Source organism: Misgurnus anguillicaudatus, chromosome 14 (assembly GCF_027580225.2).
Source record: "Misgurnus anguillicaudatus chromosome 14, ASM2758022v2, whole genome shotgun sequence".
NCBI lineage: Eukaryota > Metazoa > Chordata > Actinopteri > Cypriniformes > Cobitidae > Misgurnus > Misgurnus anguillicaudatus.
The window spans coordinates 4,977,352-5,000,703 of NC_073350.2; the positions used below are offsets into that span (position 1 = coordinate 4,977,352).

The following is a 23,352-nucleotide window of genomic DNA, read 5'->3' on the forward strand; positions in this document are numbered from 1 at the left end:
TGTTATGATGACTGTCTATTACAATGAATCACAGGCAGTCGATGTTTTCATGCCAGATTATGAGTGTTTGAGACACACAGCACTCTCAATCTATTAAAAATGTCTTTTTTACTTATTTAAAAAATATCTATAATGTTTTGTTTATAAGAAAGCAAATGATAAAACGAGATCTTATGAAACATTTGCACACATGCAAATAATTCACCCTGGTAATATTTTTCATGTTTTCCTTTAGCCTACTATCCAAAAGTAAAATTTTGGGGGGGGCAAAAATGAGTCGTCTAATTTACAAGTATCGATATTATGAGGTAAGGTTCTGAGTTGACAACAGGTGGAGTATAATCTTAGTATAGTTATGTAGTAAAGTCGCTCTTCCGCATTAGTCCATGTGTTCCTAAGTACATCCAGATGGGAGGAGAAATGGAGTGGCTGTGTCACAAAACATAATACATACCGCACTTTTACACAACGTGTTATTTTTGAAGTTTAAAGATTAATGTAACATCCTTGGAGATCTGTGATTACTTTTTACTCTTTAAGGTAAGTGCATCATTTAATCTTTATAAATAATAATCAATTTGAATCTTCATTTTGGAGCATCAAAATGCGTGCGTATTTACTGTACAATCTATGCTAAACACTGGGAATCCTCCAAAATGTGTAATCTACAGATTAATATATTATTTATTGGCAACACGATTAGGCTTCATGCCACATTCGAGCGTTACATCGAGTCGGAATGTTGTCTAGTTAGGCGTCTCTCTACGTTTTGAAACACATCCCTCGAGTGTACGTGCCCAGCTCATCAGTGCGCTCTATAGAGCTGAAGCAGTGATTCCCGCATCTGTTGCCCACTCCATATCACCACAAACCTGTTAAACACTGACTACTGTCAGGTCCAGGACAAATTCAGCCCGGAAAAGCCTGCAGACCACACACAGTAAAGCAGAGTTTGCTGTAGATACCAAGCGGAAACATCATATTTGTCGTCATCGAGCCCTTTGAGAAGACCCCTCAGGTCAGTGCAGTCCTGGACCACATCTAGTGAACAGCAGGTGAATGATACTGAAAACAACACTTCATTTACTTTACTGACTGTCTTTTTATACTATACATATATGCTGCAGCACAGTCGTTTCAATATTAAAAATACATCTTTTACGCCAGGTAAGATATATTAACATACATACTGTATAATAAGTTGCATGACGTTTTTTAAAAAGTTGCTTTATAAGATAAATCCTGTTGTGTGGATAAATTATGCGTTGAATTTGTGCGTAAAAAGTAATTTCTATAGGATTTTTATAGATATATAAATATTTAGTGACATTTAAGCAAAATTAATTATTCTAGTGATAAGGTATTTTACAGATTGTATCATACCAAAGGAAACTAAACAGCATTTTAAGGTAAATGTAAATAAACATGGTACAGCTTTGGTAAAAGAGGTTTCAAGTGCTATAAAAAGTTTGGCTTAATTTAAATAATTTTCAGACCGGATAAACATTTTATGCCATGTTAAAAAACATTCTCCACTTATATTAAATGTCATAAAAAGATTAAAAATCTACATATTTTATTGCCATAGGGAGATTTTTCTTGGCATTGATTTTGCTTGCTCACTGTGGGCTATTGGTTTTTCTCTGTTAGAGTGATTTGGCACAATGCAAATTGTGAAAAAGGCTTTAGGAAAAAATTTAATCGGTTTGGCCAGCTACTCTTAAAACTACAATCTTGTTTATATAATCTCCTTCCTCATTAATAAGCGTATAGTACAGTATAATTGGTTAATATGATTGGTTAAAAAATACAGTTAGACACATATTCTGCACATCTGATATGGTGCCTGTTTTTTTTAGCTGTAAAATTGTCTAGGTTTTAATGTATTGATTTTATTGTTGCAATTGCGCAATTTAAATTTTTTAATCTTTACAGATGTACGTCATAATTCACCTTTTAAACATAAAACCTGACATCTGTTGGTGTCAGTTTCTTCATGGTTTGCCAATGACCAGTCTCTTTATCCCTGACAAATAAAAAAAAACTTTGCTCATGTAAGCATTGTTTAAGAGTCAGGTTCTTGTGACTTTCACAAATAGCAACTAACGCAAAATGTCTGTCTTGCAGTTATTTAAGGAAATCAAATAATCTTCTGACATTTGTGATGCATGAGACAAATTGCGAAATTATCTTGACGAATGGATCACTAAATACGTGCTTGTGCTTTACCCGTAAATCAGAGGTCAGCTTTGTAATTTCTTTAGACTTCTTGTTCTGTTTTCATTTTTTTGGGGCGGTGAGTAATGGTAAAAGTGGGTGGAAAAAATATGAAACTAAAAATTGAAAAGTATGTATGTTTTTGTGATTCACGTTTGTGTTTGTCACGGTGTGCATTTCCATCTGTGCGTGTGTGTGTGATTTGCATGTTTACATACAAAGCCAGTCAAACGTTCGTGCATGCCTGCTCATTTGTTATTTTTACCGTTTTACACATTTTAGAATAATACATAATAGCACTGTAGTCAATTTTGGTATATAACAGAAATGGTAATAGTGACCTACAGTACAACATCTAAACTAACTTTTGACCTGTTTGACCCTTTTCAAAGTAGCCGTGCTTTGCCTAGATTACAGCTCAGTAAACTCGGGTCATTCTCCTAACCAACCGCAGGTGCATCCTGGGATGCATTTTAAACAATATTGAAGGAGTGTCCATGTCTGCTGGACATGACACAAAGTTGTATTTGTTTACATGTTTAAGCATTTGTTCAAGCGTTTGAGCATTTATCCCAAAGTGGGTTTTTTTTAAAGCACAAAATATACATTTTGATTGAATATACATATGTATATGTTTATGTATATGTGTAGAGAGCTACAGATCTAGCCAATAGAAATGAGACGGTCAGACCAGTCAGTTGTATAACTGTCATACAACATGATGGACTTTGGCCCGTTGTCATAAATGCAAGGTGTGGAAATAGCTGCGTGTTGATCTTTATGGCAAAGCAACCTGTTGTTTTGCAGATTTAGCTTTTAAATAATTGAGGCCAATAAAGAGCAACTGTTGGATGGAACTCAATAAAGCAAAGTTTTTCATTTTCGTCATTGTTGTTTTGTATGTTTGTAAACAATGTTGTGCGTGTTTGCGTGTCTGTCGATGTAATGTACAAAATAATGTAAGTAATAAAGTTTAAGTAAAATGATTGAAGAATAGCATACTGTACTGTACCTGATGAATGAATACTCTTTTCAAAATATGCTAACAAATTCATCCACAAACTCTAAAGTGATGTTTTTCCATCAATGCCCACATCACAGACTGAACCGGTTACAGAAGTAAACAGTAAATGACACGGTTTCAGTGTACTGATGATGGATTAGGTCTCTTTTGAAATGGTCCAGTTATACACGAGTGTGTTATCTCACACGTGCTCCTACACAAATTCCGTGATCATACAGCAGCATTTAGTTCATTATATGGCAGCGGCCGCACCTTATCCAAAGACGCCTCCTGAGCTTTACAATTCAATGGCCTGGAACTTCATTTCCAGGAACCTGTCGTGGCAGCATTGCATGCGTGGCATATATGCGTGTGGGCTGTATATTGCGTGTACGCTTTACAATTAGTGTTTGAACTAGGGCTGTCAAAAGATTAATCGCGATTAATTGCATACAAAATAAAAGTTTGTTTTTGCATAATATGTGTGTAATTATTTTGAATTTATAAATACACACATACATGTATACATTAAGGAAAATGTTATGCATGTATATTTTTATCTATTTGTGTAAAATAAAATATATCAAAATTTAAATAAAAAAGATATATATATGAAGAGTTTTGTTGCAAAACTAGAAATCTTGTTTTTTGGTTGTGCATGGTTAAAAACGGAGTTATCTCATTTTGCAACGAAACTCTTCATATATATATATATATATATATATATATATATATATATATATATATATATATATATATATATATATATATATATATATATATATATATATATATATATATATATATATATATATATATATATATATATATATATATGTAAAAGTTTCTTAAATACATACATGCATGTGAGTGTTTTTATATATACAAAATAATTGCACACAGTGCACACACATATATTATGCAAAAACAAACTTTTATTTTGTATGCGATTAATCGCGATTAATCTTTTGAACTGAAAAGTGTCGATTTACTGATGTTTGGGTTCTAGTGTACAAGTATTTAGGCTTCACTGTAGAGGTCTTCACGGGTCCACTTAGATCCGAAAACCCGAGGTCCGACCCGAGACCCGATCGAGTTCGGGTCTAAAAGTTTCACATGTGCCTCGGACACGAGTCGGGTACAATAATAGCGGCATCGGGTCTCGGGTAATTTAAAAATGAATGTGTTTTTCTGAACGGACCCGAGAAGACCCGAACTCTCTCGCCTGTGTGCGTCAATGTCCTTTTCAAACCTCTCATCTGTTTGCCAAGAGCGCTTGCGACATTGTGTGGTTGTCGGAAGGTTCATTTTCGTTGAGACAAACATGTCAGTCGATTATAAATGTAAATTTTAGCGTTTACGTTGGTGTCGTCGTCAGATAACAAAGTAAAACGAATGGAGCAGCTCGCCAAATTGGTTGCAAGGCCACCGGAGTTTCTTTCTGTGTGACTGCTGGGCGTGGGTCTGCAGAATGCACACACGTCAGTGCCGTTTACATTCGGTTCCAGTCGGGTTAAAAAAAATTTTTCACTAGTTTGGGTTGGACTCGGGTCTAATTTTCTCGGGTTTGTCTCGGGGTCGGGTCTTTCTTTAAAAAAATCTTCGGGTATGAAGTGATTCGGGTCATTTCGGGTCGGGTACATTTCTTTGGACCCGAGAAGACCTCTACTTCACTGAATGAAAGGTTTTTAACCAATCAGATGAAAATTGCTCATTCGGTTTTTTCAGTAAAAAAATATTTTTTTACATTCTCGTAATGATAACATTAAAGATTGTTTCCGTGTATAAAGACTTCCAGTGAAAAGCATACATAAACAGGCCCAATGCGAGCTTATCTTTTCCACCTAAAATGTTAATTTCAACTGTGACGTTTGTCCGTAAACAAGCGAACGGTTTAAAACAGAACATGTAGTTCAGGACTTGTGGCTTCAGAGATGGGGTCATGCCAAGGACTGTATAGATGTGATGTCCAAAAAGCACTGAGGATTTTGGGAACCCTTCAAAGAGACCATTCACAGTATAGTACCATGTTTTTAGCCCTAATGTGACCACAACTAACCTTCTACCCCCTTTCCTGTCCACATCGAGGAACAGGGAAGACCCTTCCTCTGGTTTCACGGGATTTGTAGGCGTAGTGTATTACGGAGGCCTTGACAGAGAGCATGTTCCTTCCTTATCCGTTTAGGAAGCTCCGCAGAACCCTCAGGAGAGCCATCCACCGTTAACTCATTCCTATTAAAAGTAATTGGGAGAAAGTTCATGTCCTTAGATGTTGTGCAAGTCGAAATTCCCAAGGAGCTTCACAATTCTGCAAAAGGTTTGCTTAAGTCCCTCTTGAATGTTTGGGTGAAACGTCAGAAGTCATTGTTTGTCCCTTGGTCAAATGTGCGTAATGTCTTCTTTGGTTTATGCGCTAGGTTAAACACCAGTCAGATGAATAATACTTTTTTTTAATTACACAAAAAATGCTGGGTTGATTTAACCCATTGTTGGGTAAAATATAAACATTTGGCTTTGTCTCTTTTTCATCAACACTAGGTTGAATAAAACCCAGCATGTTTTAAAGTGTACGTTATATCCCACAAATGTCCCACAGGTTGTCGAAAGTGATGAAACTTCATAATCGATTGTGACTTGTCTGTTTTTTTTTTTTTGAGATGTCAGATGAAAGTCGTCTCAAAAGCCAAATTTAACTTCTGTCTCTCGTGTCCGTTTATTAGAAGAACTGTTGGTATCAGACGCTCTTCTGTGAAGAGAAGTGGAACCAGCAAAGCTTTGAGTTAGAATGAAGCAACAGGAAGTCGTGTTGGCGAGCCATACACCTCATAGCAGGACCACATGATACTTAGCTGTCTGCACTTTTGCTGAGGCTGTTGTGAAGTAAAAAAAAAATCCTTCAGTTCCTGTTAAATTTAATATAACCACAGAAATAGCCACTCACTTGCCTATTCGCTTGAGTCAAAAGTTCAGAGCGCCGAAGTCACTTTATCAACACAAATCAACAAGGATTTGACCTCAAGAAAGCAACTCGGGTTTGAGGGTGAGATGTAGTTTGTTCGTCTGGTTTTGTTGGATGTGTTGTGTACGTGTGCTTTTTTGAGATTTTTACTCGAGTGCAACGTTTACGTTGCTTTCGTATCTGTGAATTGAAACTTGCTATAAGTTAAGGTCAGGTATCAACCAAAGTGTTATGATAGTGACATAAAATAGCGATTAAATTACATGAAAAACACAGAGCGGTCGTTCTTGATCTTGGGTTCAACGGGGTTGAAGAATGATATTAAATACTTGTTGTGAAAGTGATGCGGAAAACATTTTAAAGTGCTTTAGGGCACGTTAGTCACCATTCGTCATAGTTTAAGAGATTAAGAAAACAAAAGATTTTTCATGCAAATAAAAAATGACTACTGCATGCAAGAGTGGCCAATAAAATGCGTTACTGTATGATTATCAATTAGTTGAACGCTTTGTTTTGTAAGCATGCAGCAACAAAACTAAAATCAAAAGAAGTTTAAAGAATTCCCCTTTTGACAAATAAATCAGGGCTCACTCGTGCCATGGTTGAGGGATCTGTGCCAGGCTAGCTAAAATGTGGTCAGAAATGTGTAGAGCGTAACACCTGCATCAAAGCGACACATGCATGCATCGCAAAATCAGTAGTAGCCGAGTAGGAGGCCAGACGACTTTATTGTCTGGGCAAAGACTCATAGCGAGAGGGCAGGGGTCAGACTTCGCCATGGAGGTTGTTGTAGCAGAGTGCTGAGGTCAGGAAGTCAGATTTTTCATGTTTGACAAAGCTTTGAGGTCACGCTGGGTTCTCCCCCTCCCCGGTGCCTAAGGTGCCCACGACACACAAACTCCTCCGTACTTACTTCTGAAGAAAGACTCGCATCGGGTAACGTAGAGTCTTACAGGAATAATTCAAACCTCAAAAATTCTGTTATTGTCATCTTTCTGTGTTGTTCAGGCTGTGGAGAAGTTAGGTCAGCAACTGATCATGTCTCATTGAAAGTAAATCATGTATTGTTTGCTAAAATCATACAATAAATAGTATAAGGGACAGACCAAAAGGGATTATTTGTTGATACTTGAAATGATCACATTGATTTCCAAAATTGTGGTAATGTTGTTGAGTTTCGTGGGTAGATAACAATTGAAATGTTCCTTACACAAAACTATCATATGAAAAGAAATACAGTGCCCAGATAAGTCCATACTAAAGTTGCGTATACCTTAGTTTGTGCTGTTTTTTACTTGCCGTTGTACAAGTACGAGTTCTTGTTTTCAATTCCACAAAAGAAAGACAGACAGTCATATGGTTTTGGGACGACATGAGAGTACTGTATAGGAACAAATGCAGAATTTACATTTATCTGTGAACTACAGAAAGTACATTGTAAAAAAAAATCCGTAGAAATTACAATGTTATTGCAGCTGGGTTACCGGTAATTTACCGTATATTTAAATTTATGTTATTTACTGGCAAGAGTTTGTTTAAAGTTGAATCAATTTTAAATATTAACAAGTCTTTATCTTTACAGAATAAAACTATACAATAACAGCCTCATGCAAAGCATTCTGGGAACCAGAAATCATCATCAACCTTTTTCTGTTTTTTTGCTTCAGATTTTGTTTCCCAGAATGTTTTGCTTGATGCTGTTTTTTAGTTTTACTCTGTGAAGACAAAGACTTGTAAATGTTTAATGTTCATTTAACTTTGAACAAAATGTTGCCTGTAAAAAACATAAATTTAAATCTACGGTAAGTTACCGGCAACCCAGCTGCAATTTCTACGGAATTTTTTTACAGTGTAGTGAAGTACATAAATAATCCAAAATAAATAATACACGTTTATGTCAAAAGGTTTCCCACAGTTTAGCAAACTTTATGACGAACAACCATATAGGATAAACCTGAAAATGATAGGGGTTTGGGTTACACCCTTTTATCAGGTTTTAGTGGTGTTATCATTCGTAGAAAGGCCTTTGGGAATCTTTCAAGGAAACTTCTCTTTGCGGTGGTGTTGATCAACGTGCAGATGTCAGTGAATGTTGTCAGGCTGGTTTTTCCTGCGCGCTCTCTCTTGGCTTTCTTCAGAGCGGCGCTCGGCTTCTGTAATGTGAAATGCGAAGCATGTTCCTGTTAGAGAAATATCTGATATTAACAAACTGTTATTTGAATTGTTTTCATGAATAGAATAGAATATGTATCTAAATATTTTTGAGGGCAAATTCTCATTTCAGAAAATGTATTGTTGCTTATACTCATGTAAGAAATGAGTGCAGTTATTTTTTTCATGCTATTTTTCCAACGTGATCTCATGAGAATACATGTGTATTTTTTTACCTAAAGTGTGGTTGTACCACACATTGAATGCTTTATTCTGATTGGTTGAGAAATGTTCCATGGGTGTTGATAATTTTTCTTTAAAACGCACACCTGACCACCAGAGCAATGTTTGTGGTAAATGTGGTATAAGAGGAATAATTGACTCCAGTCCTTTGAATTATTTAAAAATAATGCACACCTGCTTCGCGTCGTGTCGCATTACTACCTTGAGTGTGCATTCTTTTTGAATAATTCAACGGGCCATTGTCAATTATTCCTTACTTAATAAACAATGCAACGTGTAATATCGACATGTTGACAGGACTAATACGTTAATTTTTTTTTATTATTAAGAGCTTTATAGATGTACAGATTAGAACGTATTCCTATTCATAAATATTACATTTGCGTTTCTTACTCATATTAATGACATCCCAGCTAAAAAAAAACAAATAGACACCATCACAGAAATTCTATTGGTTTTATTGGGAATTTTATTGGTTCTAATGGAATATGGCCCAAAACACACTACGGTGTAGTGGTTTTAATGGTAAAAGCTTATGGTTCCTATTGGTATTTTAATGGAAACCATTCGAATTTTCTGTAATTGTTTTATTGTTTTTTTTCAGCAGTTATGTTTTCAGTCGTATTTTCTGACTTATTTATTTAAGAGAATGACACAATATTAAACAAGACTAGACTTTAAAACCTTAAAATGAATAACATTTCTGTGATCATTAACCATTATGTTATATTTAGTTTGTTTGCCATGACACACAAAAACACAACATAAATTAACAAAAGATGTTAATTTTATTCATTCGCTGAAATCCACATCTTTAAGTCATGCGATTGCGAGATCTGAATTCAGTACTTTTCCAGCGATCTTGATCCTAGTACTCATCAGCGAATGTAAACGTTAAATCTTGCGTTCGTTATGAATTTGAATTCAAATATTTGCTTTACGGCAGTGATTTCAAAAGTTCATGGGTTCTTGGGTGCTACGTCACAGATATAAGACATTGCCGTCTTTCAAATGCATTGAAATGCGTCCACATTGCACGCTTCAGCATCTATTTAAATGTACAAAAAAGTATGTTTGTGTTTTTGAAAAGTACGTATTACATACACTGTAAAAAATTAGCTGTGATTATGCAGCTGGTTGCCAGTAACTTACTGTAGACGATAAAGACGGAAAATTTGTAATGTTCATTTAACTTTGAACAAACTGTTGCCAGTAAATAACATAAATCTACAGTAAGTTACTGGCAGCTAGTTGCCAGTAATACCCAATAATACTGTAATTTCTACAGAAATTTTTTACAGTGAACAGGATGATTTTTCCTACGCTCCTGTTTAATTCCTTTTGTTACATAAATGTAGTATTCGACATCTAAACTTTCAGATTAATATGAAATGTGTTGGCCTGATATTTTTGGCCTTTGTTTGATGCTCTTAAGAAATATCAGTGAAAAACATCATGGTACTTTTGCAATCCTGTCCCTGTGGAACGGATTTCACATAGCAGACTCTTCTGGTTTACTGGCTTCTCACAAAATGCAGTAAGTCTGTGTTGAACTGCTCCGCTGTTTTTGGGCATCTCGCTATAAAAAAACGATGTCTTATCATTTTTTTCCCCATTTTCATTTTGTCGCTATTTATTAATGATGCTTGTTAATGCAAAAATAAATGGGAAAAACCCAAAGCCTTACATGTAAGGATAAAACCAAAAGACAAGAGACTCGGGGGGGTGATAGCACCAGTAAATACACACAGTACCCCCTTAGCCTATCTAGAAAGCACTTTAAAGTTGGTTAGACTTTGAGACCAGCTATAGCTTTTGAGCTCAACCAGCTAAGCACCAGCTTGACTAGTCTAAACCAACTGTTTACATATATGTACAGTAATTTACTGTTAAAAATGACTTCAATTTATTTTCCAGCATACTGTATATAGAATCATGTAAAATATTGTTCTTACATTAAGTCTGTTAATTATTTACTTTAACAGTAAACATTACTGTGCCTTCAGTAATTTGTCTTTTGTTAGCTATAGATTTAGGCAGGGCACGCTGGATTTTCACCGTCTTTGTTTGAAGCGTTTAAACGTTTGAACGTTTAACTCGGAGCCCTGTCTCAACTTCCACATTCACTGCATGATCAGACTTGATTGGCGGAGGCAACGCTGAAATCTGTCCACGTGGTATTTGTTGTCTTTTGTTAAGATACAGGGCATTAACTTGGGCAATTTGTCATGTTTTGTTATGTTCTGTTCGCACGTCATATCGGCGCAAACATTTCCATCCAATGAGCCATAAGATGAGACGTGAGCCCCATTGTCCCCTTTGGTTAGGCAGAATTACGTAACGAAAAAAAAATGTTTGAGCTTTTAGCTGGAGATAATAATATTCAGTGAATAACACATCCATTATATTCATGGTTAGAAATCAACTGTGGTGTAAAGAATACAACCCTGAAATGTTGACCTTATATTTCGACGAGTCTGTGGTTGCAACCAAAATATCTTTGGGTTTTTAACCACTTGAGTCAGAGGAGTGGAAGTTTGTCTCACTAAATGAAATTTCTGACTATGTTACGTTATCGTTCGCCAAGTAGAGCAAGTGTCCCGCAGCGGAAAATGTTTATTGCATATTGAAATGGGCAAGTTGTGAATGGAAACTTTGCGTTTACTAAGAATAGACAGTTATTTATCGAGAAAAGCCATCTCTCCGTGTTGACAAAGGACAATTGGTAGAGTATTGCGGTTTGCCTTTTATTTAAATGCTTAGAGGGGACTAAACCTGTATTTTAAGAAAAACCTCTTAGTATCATTTAAAGTTTTTCACTTGAATATTTTACAAGGCCTTGTTTGAGTTTCACACACTTTCTCATGAAATATTTTAAAGCTCTGTCTTCACCTCTTGACGTGACTTTTTAAGCCTGCGTTGTAGTCCGGTGTTGAAAGATTTTTGGGTGGGAGGACTTTACATTTAAAATGCTTTGTGTCATTCGGACAAGACCAGAACTGCTTAATCTATGCGAACTATAGATTTTATCCCTAAGAAGAAAAACATTTGTTGTGAAAACTACATTTTCTTGAAAAAAAAAGAACACTGGATTAACAAGAAAGTTGAACGATGATGAATAATACAGAGACTGAAGTCGCTCACAAATTTTCTGTGGTGTTTTGCACAATCAGCGACCTTGATTATCTAAAAGTCATCTGTGTACGGGGTCGACATAGAGAAAGCCAATGCAAACTGTTTGTGGGGTCAACCGAGGTAGACTTCGGTTTATTATCAACTAGTATCTTTTTCTGTGGCATTTGCAGTCTTTGTATTCTATATTTAGCATGTCTGACTCTCTTCAAACGTTGTGACAAAGAGTGTATGTTGTCTTTACGAAATGTTTTGGAGATCTGAAACCATTGGGAGGTTTTCTAATGATGCCATAATTATGGTCACATTGAATTACTTTGCTTTAGAAGCCATCTCAAAACCATCACCTTCACTACCAGGTTACTGTACAAACATTGAAATATAACGCCTACCTACAAGGGATAGGCCCTTCCTATAGAGCGTAGGCAGTTTCATATGTACAGGACATGCCATACTTATACCCAGTTACAGCTTTACGCAAAGAAGCAAAAAACTATCCTGATAGACATTATTTGAAGGAGTAATTGGATTGTAGACCAGCAAAACTTGTAACTGAATTTATACTCGTGGGCAATATATCCAAAAGTAACATTGCAAGCATTTCATTGGTTCGAAAGCAAATCATTGAAGATGAAGTATATTTCTTGCACTATGTCTGACTAAATATTTGTGAACAAAAGAAATTGTGCGTTTGTATAGAAGAGAAATTCATGTAGGAGGAAAAAATGCTCTCTCGTTTTCATATTTTTCTGTTATTGTCATGTTTTATCAATGCAGCATCAGTTGATATGTTAATGAAACTGGATGCAATGAACTTTCTTTAGCTTTAGTACCACAACTGTAATGTTTATTAGAAATGAAACTTGAAGATGTTCGTGGTCGATTGAAACCATACTGATATGAAACCATGAAAAGACTTTGTAAGTTAGATAAAGCTGATAGTCAGGTCTCTTTCTTAGCACATACGGCTCGTATATGTATAAATAAACAGTCTGTCTAACACTGTAACACCTAATTTGGTGGAATGTTCACACTTTAAGACTCCGTCTTTAAGACAGAAGTCACAGTGCTAGTTACTAAATGGAGGACATTCATGCAGACGTGATAACATGAATAATTAGTTGTATGTTATCAGGATCTTTACAAACTCATGCTTAAAGATGAGCTTTCGCACCAAAGAAATACTGTTATTTCATTTTATTGATATGTTTGCAATCATGAAGCACAAGGGTTGTTAGTGTTTTAAGAATTTACTGCATATATGCATGTTATTCTGTATGCATGCATGCAGAAAATGTGATCAACATGATAAATGTATAACAAAACCCCCCAAAACAGGCTTACACTATTAAAAATAAAGCCGTTTCACGATGCCATATAAGAACTAGTTCCCTAATGGCGGGTACACACTGTACGATTTTAGCCCCAGCCGACTGGTTTTGAGGAAATTGGCGTCAAATGCCGGAAATCAAAAGCAACTCGGTGCTCGTTCATGTGAGTGACGATCACGCAGTGTGCATTCTGAAAGACGCAATCTCACTGAGTCGCCAATTTGTTGCTGATGCACGTGAGATATTTGGCATGCTTATAGGGATGGATCGAAAGGAAAATTCTTGGGTAAAGCAAAAAAAAAAATGAAGGTGAAGGTGGAACAACCGAAGATGTTTTTTTTCCATTTTCCTAATGATTTTGCCAATTTTCTTAGTATTGCATAATTTACCTTTTTACTGTATTTATTTCACATTATTTACAGAGGCGGACACTACTTAAGTATTTTTACTTTCTACATAAAAGTAAATTTTCAAGTATTTGTATTTTATCAGTGTTTTTCTTTGGAAAACATACATTCCAAAGCATATTATCAGAATTTTTACTTCATTTCATAATTTCAAATCTTTGGTTTATATTTAAATACATTAAACATCTAGTATTTTTTTTTTACTTTTATTTAAGTAAAAAGTACTTTTGTACTTTTACTCAAAACAAGTAAAAGTACAGAATTTTTATGTAATTAGCTATTAAATCAATTTTAATATGCAATATAAAAGGAATACACAGTATGATTCTATGCTTTAGAATGTAGTGAACATTTTTAGTAATGTAAAATATTTTTTTTCCCTAAACAAACACTCTGATGCTTGGAAAATGTACTCAAAGTACTCAAGTAGTGTCCGCCTCTGAGAACATTTTTTAACATTCCAGCAGACATTATAGGGCCTTTTTACACCAGGTCACTTCTCTAATCTGAAAGCTGATTTGTTAAACTGTTCCATTTACATTCGGCCACATAAATGATATTAATTCGATATTTTATTTTCCTGAACATTTTTATTACTCCAACTTAAGAAACTTGCAACAAAGCTTAAGCCGGAGTATAGTCTATTCTTTAAGTGTACGTGAATGTACGCGCGCAGTCGAATGCATAGCCTTTACTTATAGCTTTTGGAACAAAAGGCAACACTTATGTTGAGCAGTGGACGCGCGTGTGCTTGCTCACTCAGGGTCAAGAGGGAGAGACGGTGAGAGTTTGACAAGCTTCTGTATAACAAAATGCTTTTATTAAAGGGATAGTTTGCCAAAAAAGTAAAATTTTGTCATTTATTCACTTGCTTGTTACAATGTCTCTGTTCTGATGAACACGAAGGAAGATATTTTAAGAAATATTTGTAATTAAACTATTTGTGAGCCCCATTCACTTCCATACACTCTTAAAACGAATGTTATAAAAAACACATGTTGTGTATACTAGTTGAAGATAACACATTTAATGTGTTGTCCTTAACTTGACACATCTCTGTGCTGTTATTGGAACAACACACTTTGGGTTGTTTCAACACATCTTGTGTTGTCCCTTTTATTTATTTGAACACAAAATGAGACACGATGTGTTAAAATAACACATAATGTGTTAAATAGGATATCACAAAACAATGTGTTAAAAATTAAACACATACTTTTTTAGAGTGTAGTATTATTTTTTTCCTACTATGAATGTGAATGGGGCTCACGAATGGGTTACAAGCATACCTCAAAATATCTTCTGTTGTGTTTATAAAACAAATACATTTATTCAGGTTTGTAACAACACAAGAGTGAGTAAATGAAGACAGATCTATCCCTTTAGTAAACTTTGTATTTCTTGTTTAAGCATGTTTATCATTGTAAGACTTTACTGGTTCTAGGAAGTTTTTATTACATACTGCTGACGCTCTTCTTCGTTCCTCTTCTCATATAAGGAGTCTCTCGCTCTCCCTATTTGTGCATTTAGTATTTACCCAAATTTATATTCACCCCGTGTCTTTCTCATACACTGCATGCTGTTCAGGATATTAATTGATACTTGTAATGCTGCTGCATTAACTCTTTCCCTGCCGTTTTTTTATTTTATTTTAAATCTGCTAGCCAGCGACAGCATTTTTTATGATTTTCACAAAAGATTAATGCCTTTCTGAAAATGTTCTTCTTAAAATATATAAACATACAAGATATCAAATAAAAGATCAGACCCTCTGTTTTTATCCTGTCTCTATTTGTGCTTTTTTATCATCTCTCGAATATGGGTAGGTTTCTTCCAAAATACCAAATGATGTGTTTTATAAGTTGGGTAAGAGCTGGTGGAAATATGGATTGACGTAAAAACTCGTCATTGGCAAGGAAAGAGTTAATAAATCATGCACACCGTTGGTTGCTATTTAATCGCGTCATCAACAGCCTCATTGTTCGGTAAAATTGAATCGGCCTTTTCACTTGTTCCACCGAATATGCAGGTTACCGAACACCGAAAATGATTTTGGTTGCCAAAAAATCGGTGCATCTCTAGATGCTAAATATTTAGGCCTGTCTGCGACTCAACATCCTGTAGTGTGCAGACAACAGCAACTAAATGCTGACACAGATAGTCATGCAGTGTGTAAAGAACAGTGACCCATAAACTTACTATTTGGACGCGATTAGTTTTATATAGGGAGGTGGGGTAAAACAATTTTTATCAAAGCTTCTGATTTTTGTTTACGAACAATGTCAGTTAAGATTACGGCGACTTTTACCTTCGGTAAAAAGGTCCGGAGAAATTACCTCAGGTAATACTAATCCAGTGCGAATAGACTAGCTGTAAATATACACGTAAATTTGGTAATTTCCTGTTATTTTGTTTCTTTTAAATTTAAAAGCGCTTAAAAAAGCATTTACTTGCGTTCTAGGTGGAAAAACAAGTCAGTGGCAAGTCAGTTCCTGAATAACATGAATTGTTTCTGAAACTGACGTTCTCCCCAAACTGAAATTAAAGACAGTGTTTTGAGTTTTCCTCATCTGTGCCATGTTGCTTGTACATCTGATATCAGAAAGCAAGGTAATGTGCACGTGATGACGAGAGGTGACGCGCTGCGTAATCGAGTTACCCCTCCTACTTCTGAATGTTTTACTGAGATGTTTAATCCCGTGCGAATTGACCATCAATATTACAGACGTCCTGTGGTAGAATTACATTACACCATATTCCCTCATAAAACTAATCCCGTCTGAATAGGGATTTTGTGTGTATCTGCCATAAAGAACCTTCAACATCCAAAGAACCTTTTTGCTTCAAAAAATATAGTGAATTTACAGTGAAAAAAAGTTAGAAAAAAATGGCTTGTTGACTGAAAGATTCTTTGTGGAAACAAAAATGGTTTCTCAATGGCAACCTTTATTTTCAAAAGTGTAGAATGACCTTGAATATCCAATTCTGATCCAGTTGATGTTAAAACTATTTGCCTTTGGCCTCATTCTGAAGTTGTGTCTTTTCTGGGCAGATATGGTGGACACACAGACGTTTGCCTGGCCTATGGGATTTGGTCTGAGTGCTTTGGAACTGGAGGAACTTGACGATAGTTCTCACTCCCTGGACATGAAACCTTTCTCAACGCTGGATTACAACACGATTTCCAGCGCCGAGTATGAGCCGAGCCCGCCGCAGAGCGAAATGCCGCACATGATGGATCTGACGCACATGTACTACAGGACGCAGGACAGCTACAGGGTTCAGGAGAGCATCTACAGGGCTCACGAGAGCAACTATAGAGGACACGCAGGAAACTACCGAGGCCAGGAGAGCAGCTACTCGACCGAAGAGAGCAACTACAGATCACATGAACCCCAAAGTATGGACTGAGTACTTAAAAATGATTTGTTAGAAATGAGAGGAGGGTTATTCATCAAATCATGACAAATAGAAAATATTTTTTGTGAAAGAAAGAAATGATCATAGGCTAATAAGTCTGGGATGAATGACACACCCTGAAATTATACCGTGTATTGCCATGCAAAGGTCATGGGGTTAGATTCCCAGAGGACACATATACAGATAAAATATATATTTGCAAGTTGCCTTAGATAAAAACATCTGCCAAATGTTTAATGTTTACTCACTATTCAGTACTTGGGTGGTAAGTGAATGAGATGCAGGTGTTTGCGCTAAAATACTTCACTAATGTGGCACAACTATTTAGTGAATTTATTTGCTTAAGAACAGGTTTTTAAGCACTACACGTAAGTACATCTGTAGTAGTTGCTTTTTGTTCTGAACTTCTATTTTAAACATCTATTTTCAGATACAATCAAACTCGAGCCTGAGTCACCTCCACAGTTTGCAGAGAACAGCCTACCATTTTCCAAACCTCACGATGATCCGTCAACTTCGGCTTTAAACATCGAGTGTCGTGTCTGTGGAGACAAAGCTTCTGGCTTTCACTATGGCGTTCATGCATGTGAAGGATGCAAGGTACTGTTGGAAATGCATTCATTAGATATTACTGCTTAGGGTCCAGAAATTCAGATTGGTGATGCGCGGGTGGTCTCATAACCCGCAGGCCCCACAGGTAACCCGCTGGGTGGGTTGGTGCAGGTAAAGAAATTGTCACGTTATTTGCAGGGCAGGTTGGGGCAGGTCATTAAAAACAAAATTAAAACATGTATGTTTATAGCCTATATTTAATATTTGAGAATATATGTAAGGGATAATCCACGGCTAGCCATGGATTTTAATGCACGACGTAGAGGCGAAGAACCACCGACATGAAGCGGAGGGTGATTGCCTCTGTGTGGTGCATTAAAATCCTTTGACCTCATCTTCGTCATAGACTTAAAAGAAGAGACGCACATGTTTATAGTATAATTTATTGAATTTAATTATCATTTATTAGGTTCTTTGATAAGGTTAAAATTAGGCCTACGTAGCAATGTAACCTTTGGCCTCACGTCACGAAAGCGCCAAGTAGCTCGCACTGCCAGCCACAACAACAGAACAAACTGAGATATAAAAGCAGACTGATCTCACGGAAAGTCGTGTTATAGTCACGCAAAATTTGATCAATTTATTCATGTCCATGGCACAAAAATCAGCTTTTACGTGCCTTGAGCACGATTGTCTTTTTTTCGCACGAATTTCTATGAATAGTTTTTTGTGCGCTTTGCTCGAAAATTTTTTCGTTTAATTTTATGTATTGTTTTCTCATTGTTTTTCCTATTTTCTTACTATTGTCGCTTACTCAACTCTAACCCCAACTCCAGGCGAGAATAATTTTAAAAGCTGAAGAAAAACATTTAGAAACCAATACAAAAAAGTACATCCTAACATAAAAATACATCCTAACCCAAACCACAAATCTAAGCAACAATGATTTAAAAATAGGGAAAAAATAAAAAACAATACATGAAATGACAAGAAAAAGAAACTATTTATAGCCATTTGTGCCAGTGTCATGAAAAAGACATTCCTGCTCAAGGCATGTAAAAAGCTGAATTTCGTGCCATGGGCACAAATAAATTAAGGTTGGGAATTTGTGAATAGATAATACAAACGCTGCTAATCATCTCTATATTAATATGACCATGCTGGTTTCTATGGTTCATAAGTGTATGTTGTTGCCAGTTTACAGGTCGATGTAATTTAATGTCTGTTTCCAAGCACTTTTAGGCTGAAATAAAGCCTCTTTTTATTTACATTACAAATGCCTAGTATGTCTATTTTAATTGTTGTGGGTGTGGGATGTAAAAATAGAAACAGTGGTGCGGGACGGGCTGGGGGGCAAATATTTCATAAAAGTGGGACCCGCGGGTTGGAAAAATCCCTGACCTTCACATCACTAATTCAGATCCATTTTAATGCACTGCAAAAGTAAAAAAATCTTAAACTGTAAGATGTAGTGTAGCACAACACATCTTTGGGCAACCTGAGTTTGCGTTCGACTCTATCGTCCTCTATCGCATTCTGTCTTTTTCTACTATCATCTCAAAAATCACAGTTCAATACCATTTTAGTTTCCATACATTTTTAAATCTATAAATGTGTGCTTAAAACAAGAAAACAATTGCACCCCAAATTAAACTAAAGGTATATTCTGTGGAAACAAGCATCTTGTGCCTCTTTTTAGGATGTTTAGACAATGAATAAAACAAACAAAGTTTAACAAATCTTATTCTGAATGATGATTCTGAGGTGACACACTCCTGAACACATATGGATGATCTCAGCATATAGATGTTGGCGTGACTGAGTTCATAGTTTAAAAACACGTTTTGAGGAGTGTCACGACAAGTTTCCAGAGTCATTTGTCTGCCTTTTCTAAGAATAAAAAACTGCTGTGTGATGTAACACAATCACACCCAATCAGAAAGATGTTTAGCATACAGCTATATGGATCTGGTGTTTGGACCAATCAGATTTGACAGTGTGTAGACTACTCGTACTGAGCAATAGAAGTCAAACAACAAACGTTTTCTTGCTCTTTGCTTGATGCAGCTTTTATTGCTTGTTGATTGATTGCGACACATTCTTTTAGGACACGTGTCTGTAAAAGCAATACATATTAATACACATTTCTAAACAGCTTGTCAAAGGGATGAACATATAAATTAAATTAGACTTTGGACATGCATATACAGTCATATAATCATTACCAGATTTAAAATAGATGTTGCATATACAAGTATTACTGGGTATTACTGGCAACTAGCTGCCAGTAACTTACTGTAGATTTTACATTTATGTTATTAACTGGCAACAGTTTGTTTAAAGGTAAATGAACATGAACAATTTTCAGTCTTTATCTTCTACAGTAAGTTACTGGCAACCAGCTGCAAAATTACGGCAATTTTTTTACAGTGTATGTAAAATGAAATCATAAACATATAGGCCACTGTATATGTTTTACATGTATTTTCATGATGTCTGTATTGGATGTTAATCTTTTACAAGAAATTAGAGATAACAATGTTAATTGATGGACAATAAGACGAGATTAAAAACTGTAAAAAAAAAATGTTTTACAACATATAGCTGATTCACATTACACTATCTATCTATATACAGTATCACCTATAACACTATCTTTCACTATAACTACCTATTATACAATACTATCTTTTAGTGTATTACTGTAGGGTTGCGTGGTGTCAGATGTTTCTTAATTTAGTTTTATACATTGTGACCCATTCTTGTCAGCTATATAATTTCATATTTTTTGAATAAAAAGACAAAACCACGGCTTAGGCGATTTTTCCTCACAAAACGGGCATTCAGATAATAACTTGTGTATCACACCACGCAAGGGTTCAAACTCACCACCTTTTCTGTCCTTTCCAGCTTAGATCTTTAACCAACACGCCACACCACCTACACACACACACACAACGGCCTGTTTGATGATACGAGGAGTTTTGAACACCTTTACACGCGGTATTACCTCGAATGTCCTGAGCACTTCCAGTCATTATGATAAATATAGAAGGTTAAAAATTGAAATCGCACTCAGACATGCAGATGAGGTGAAAAAGTGCCCTTCCATGCCTGAGCAGCCTAAACTTGTCTGTCACGTCGACCACAAACCCTCGATAAGTTTCCACTGTGGCAGAAATACATATGGGCAAAACAATATGTCTGAATAAGAATAATCATATGAGTGGGTGACCCAGACATGTCAGGTGCACACATCCCACATACTCGACAGAGGTGTCTGTGCGGTTTTGATGATACATGTTACAGAAACTTAAAAAGACAAACATTTATGAATGGAACGCTGCCACGTTTTGGACCATTTTAAACGTTGATAGTTTATGAAATGCGCAGAAATTGTAACAGGATGATCCTTTCGAGAAAATGCAGATCTTGTGGCTAACCACATCCCTGGCCGATAAGCACCATTCTTCAACCATTTTCTCTGCAGTTGTCTAAAAAACATGATGATCGTAGCCGACTAAATTTAGAAGGGTCCTACCATCGAGTTCTGGTCACAAGCAGAAATTTTTCCAGCGTCCGATCGCTAAACAATGTAAAGAATGCTCAAAGACGGGTTCAGCCAACCGGGTTAACTTATTTATTGTTCAATAACACAAAGCTGTGGGTTCTCGCCTTACTATTTATATTTTTGGCCTATGATGTTTCTAAATATAAAAATATAATTGTGATCGAGGGGGTTAGTGTAAAATGCATGAAAAACATCCTCTTTTAAAAGGGCTCTTTCCTGTCTGCATAGTTCTCGCATCTGTACATATTTTTTACTTACTAAAAATACTGCACGTAGCTGGCCTCTTACTGCACAGGTTTATGAGAAAGTCAACCAAAAATAAATACGGTCAATGTCTTTTTGCACCTTGTATTGTTTTCCACTTTACATGCACTTCACGGATGTGCTCAAGAATCGACCAAGCGCAGCGCGCACATGAAATCCTCTGGGTTTTTTCTGCTCGTTGTTTTTGCGGCTCGACCGTGTGGGGTTTCGTTATATTTGCATTGTGATCTGTAGCTATACTTATTAATGACCTCTCATCAACATAGAGACTAACTGTTTTCTGGCCAAAGTCCAAAGCAGCCAGTGCTTGTCTGTCCTAATGACATATTATTTAGATAAAGCTTTGCTATCGTGAGACCTCAGGTTATCTCTGGGTACATAATGACTCTAGTGGCATGTTTTAAGTAAATCTCGGAAAGGGCCTGTGGTTTTGTTGGATTAAAGCGTAACTTTTAAAGTACACTGAGGGTGTGCAAAGAGTTAAAATATAAGTTTAAAGCTGATTAAGTTACAGATCAAGTTATATTACAAGTAGGGCTGGGATAAACAATTAGTTTTTAAACGTTTAATCTAGCGATTGTTTTTTCGATGCATCGATTAATCTAGCGATTAATTTTCCGAGTCCGATTCAATTACGATTCGATTCTCGATTATCTCTCTATTAGCAATGTATACATGTTGACTTACATATCTGAATGAAAAAAAACATGAATTCCAAAATAAAAAAAGACTAAACAAGTGCAAAGTAATGCATTCTAAGTCAGCAGCACGTACTGTGCAGTTTAATAACAGTAAAAAAAAAATCTCAAGTTGACATTACTTTATTTTACATGCATTTATGAGCAAAACCTCTTCGATGCACCTTTTGATGACATTCGTGCTGTTCTGGTCCATGTAATGACAGTTATAAACACAATTATAGCACATGGTACCTTGATTAAAAAATCTGTTTCTCTTAAGTTTACCATGAAATGAAACATTTCACTCTGTGATTGACAGCATGATGCAATCGATAGTGTTTCCCTTCAACAGCATAAGCATAAGATTTGGATTTGTAGATGTATCTCTGAAGATTATTAAGACAAGTTAGATGAAAATTAATTTAGTGCTGGGCAGAGAGTGAATGACAGCGCAGTTTTTGGCAACAGTGTGTTTTTAAATATTTCATTGCTTTCTGTTAAATTGCTCAAAGTCATGACTGTTTAAAACACACTTGGCATGATTTTATAGGAAAATTACACTTTTTCGTGTCAATCTACGAGCATTTAAACCATAAACAAAGCACTGTCACTTTAATTGAGCAGCGCAGCAAAAATAGAACGTCTCCTGCTACGCGAGCACGCGCTGCTCAAGCGTGCGCTGTGTATGCTCTATTAACATGGCTGCTGAAAAAACACAGTGTTCACGCTTGCGGTGTGAAACGGGCGTGGAGCCACTTGCGTTGCTACTACTCTCTTGGGTTTCATGAATCAACGCGCATATTTTGCGTCAATGTATTTTTTGCGTCGATGTCATCGATTAAGTCGACGTGTTGTCCCAGCCCTAATTACAAGTTTATATACCCTTTCAACTTTTTCCCCACCAGCGTTTAAAAAAAATTCCAAGCCAGCATTTTTATGATTTTCACAAAAGTTTAATGCCTTCCAGAATTGTTTCTTCTTTAAATATATAAACATACAATAAACATACAATCAAAAGACCATCTGCTTTCCATCTAAAAAACATCTTTCATCCTACCTTCATTTGTTCTCTTTTTATCACCTCTCAAATATGGGTCATTGGCAGGGAAGCATTTTCTCTTAATTGATAACGCGAGGAAAGAGTTAAGCTACTATCTGAGCTTTATTTAAATTTGTTTCATAACTATAAGGGGTAGTTTCCCAGACTAAAATGCATGTTTGAGTTGTAGTTGAGCACTAAAATATCTTAATATAGTACGGTAACTACTTAATGTCCTAATGTAACCAAGGTTTTAGCAGGCTTTATACTTCTGCGTCGTTTGTATGGCGTAGTCTATGCAGAGACGCAAACCCTACGCAGTAGCCGCAAAGCATCATAACCTAAAAACTGCTGTGTGACAAGGTGTACAGCCAACAAACTAA

The 23,352-nt window shown here is 36.0% G+C and overlaps 1 protein-coding gene across 5 annotated transcripts in view; it reads left to right on the forward strand.

Annotated features, from left to right (window-relative positions):
• The first annotated feature begins 379 nt into the window (after positions 1-379).
• pparg (peroxisome proliferator-activated receptor gamma) overlaps positions 380-23,352 on the forward strand; it is a 36,045-nt gene continuing 13,072 nt past the window's right edge. The window contains exons 1-3 of one of the 5 annotated variants that reach the window (XM_055183753.2): positions 380-540; positions 16,496-16,843; positions 17,294-17,463. In XM_055183753.2, coding sequence (XP_055039728.1) covers positions 16,498-16,843; positions 17,294-17,463 — 516 coding nt within the window. In that variant the 5' untranslated portion in view covers positions 380-540; positions 16,496-16,497. Of the gene's footprint in view, positions 541-803; positions 1,168-6,112; positions 6,261-16,495; positions 16,844-17,293; positions 17,464-23,352 lie in introns of those variants that run through there. The other 4 variants (XM_055183751.2, XM_055183752.2, XM_055183754.2 and 1 more) reach the window with 4 other exon arrangements.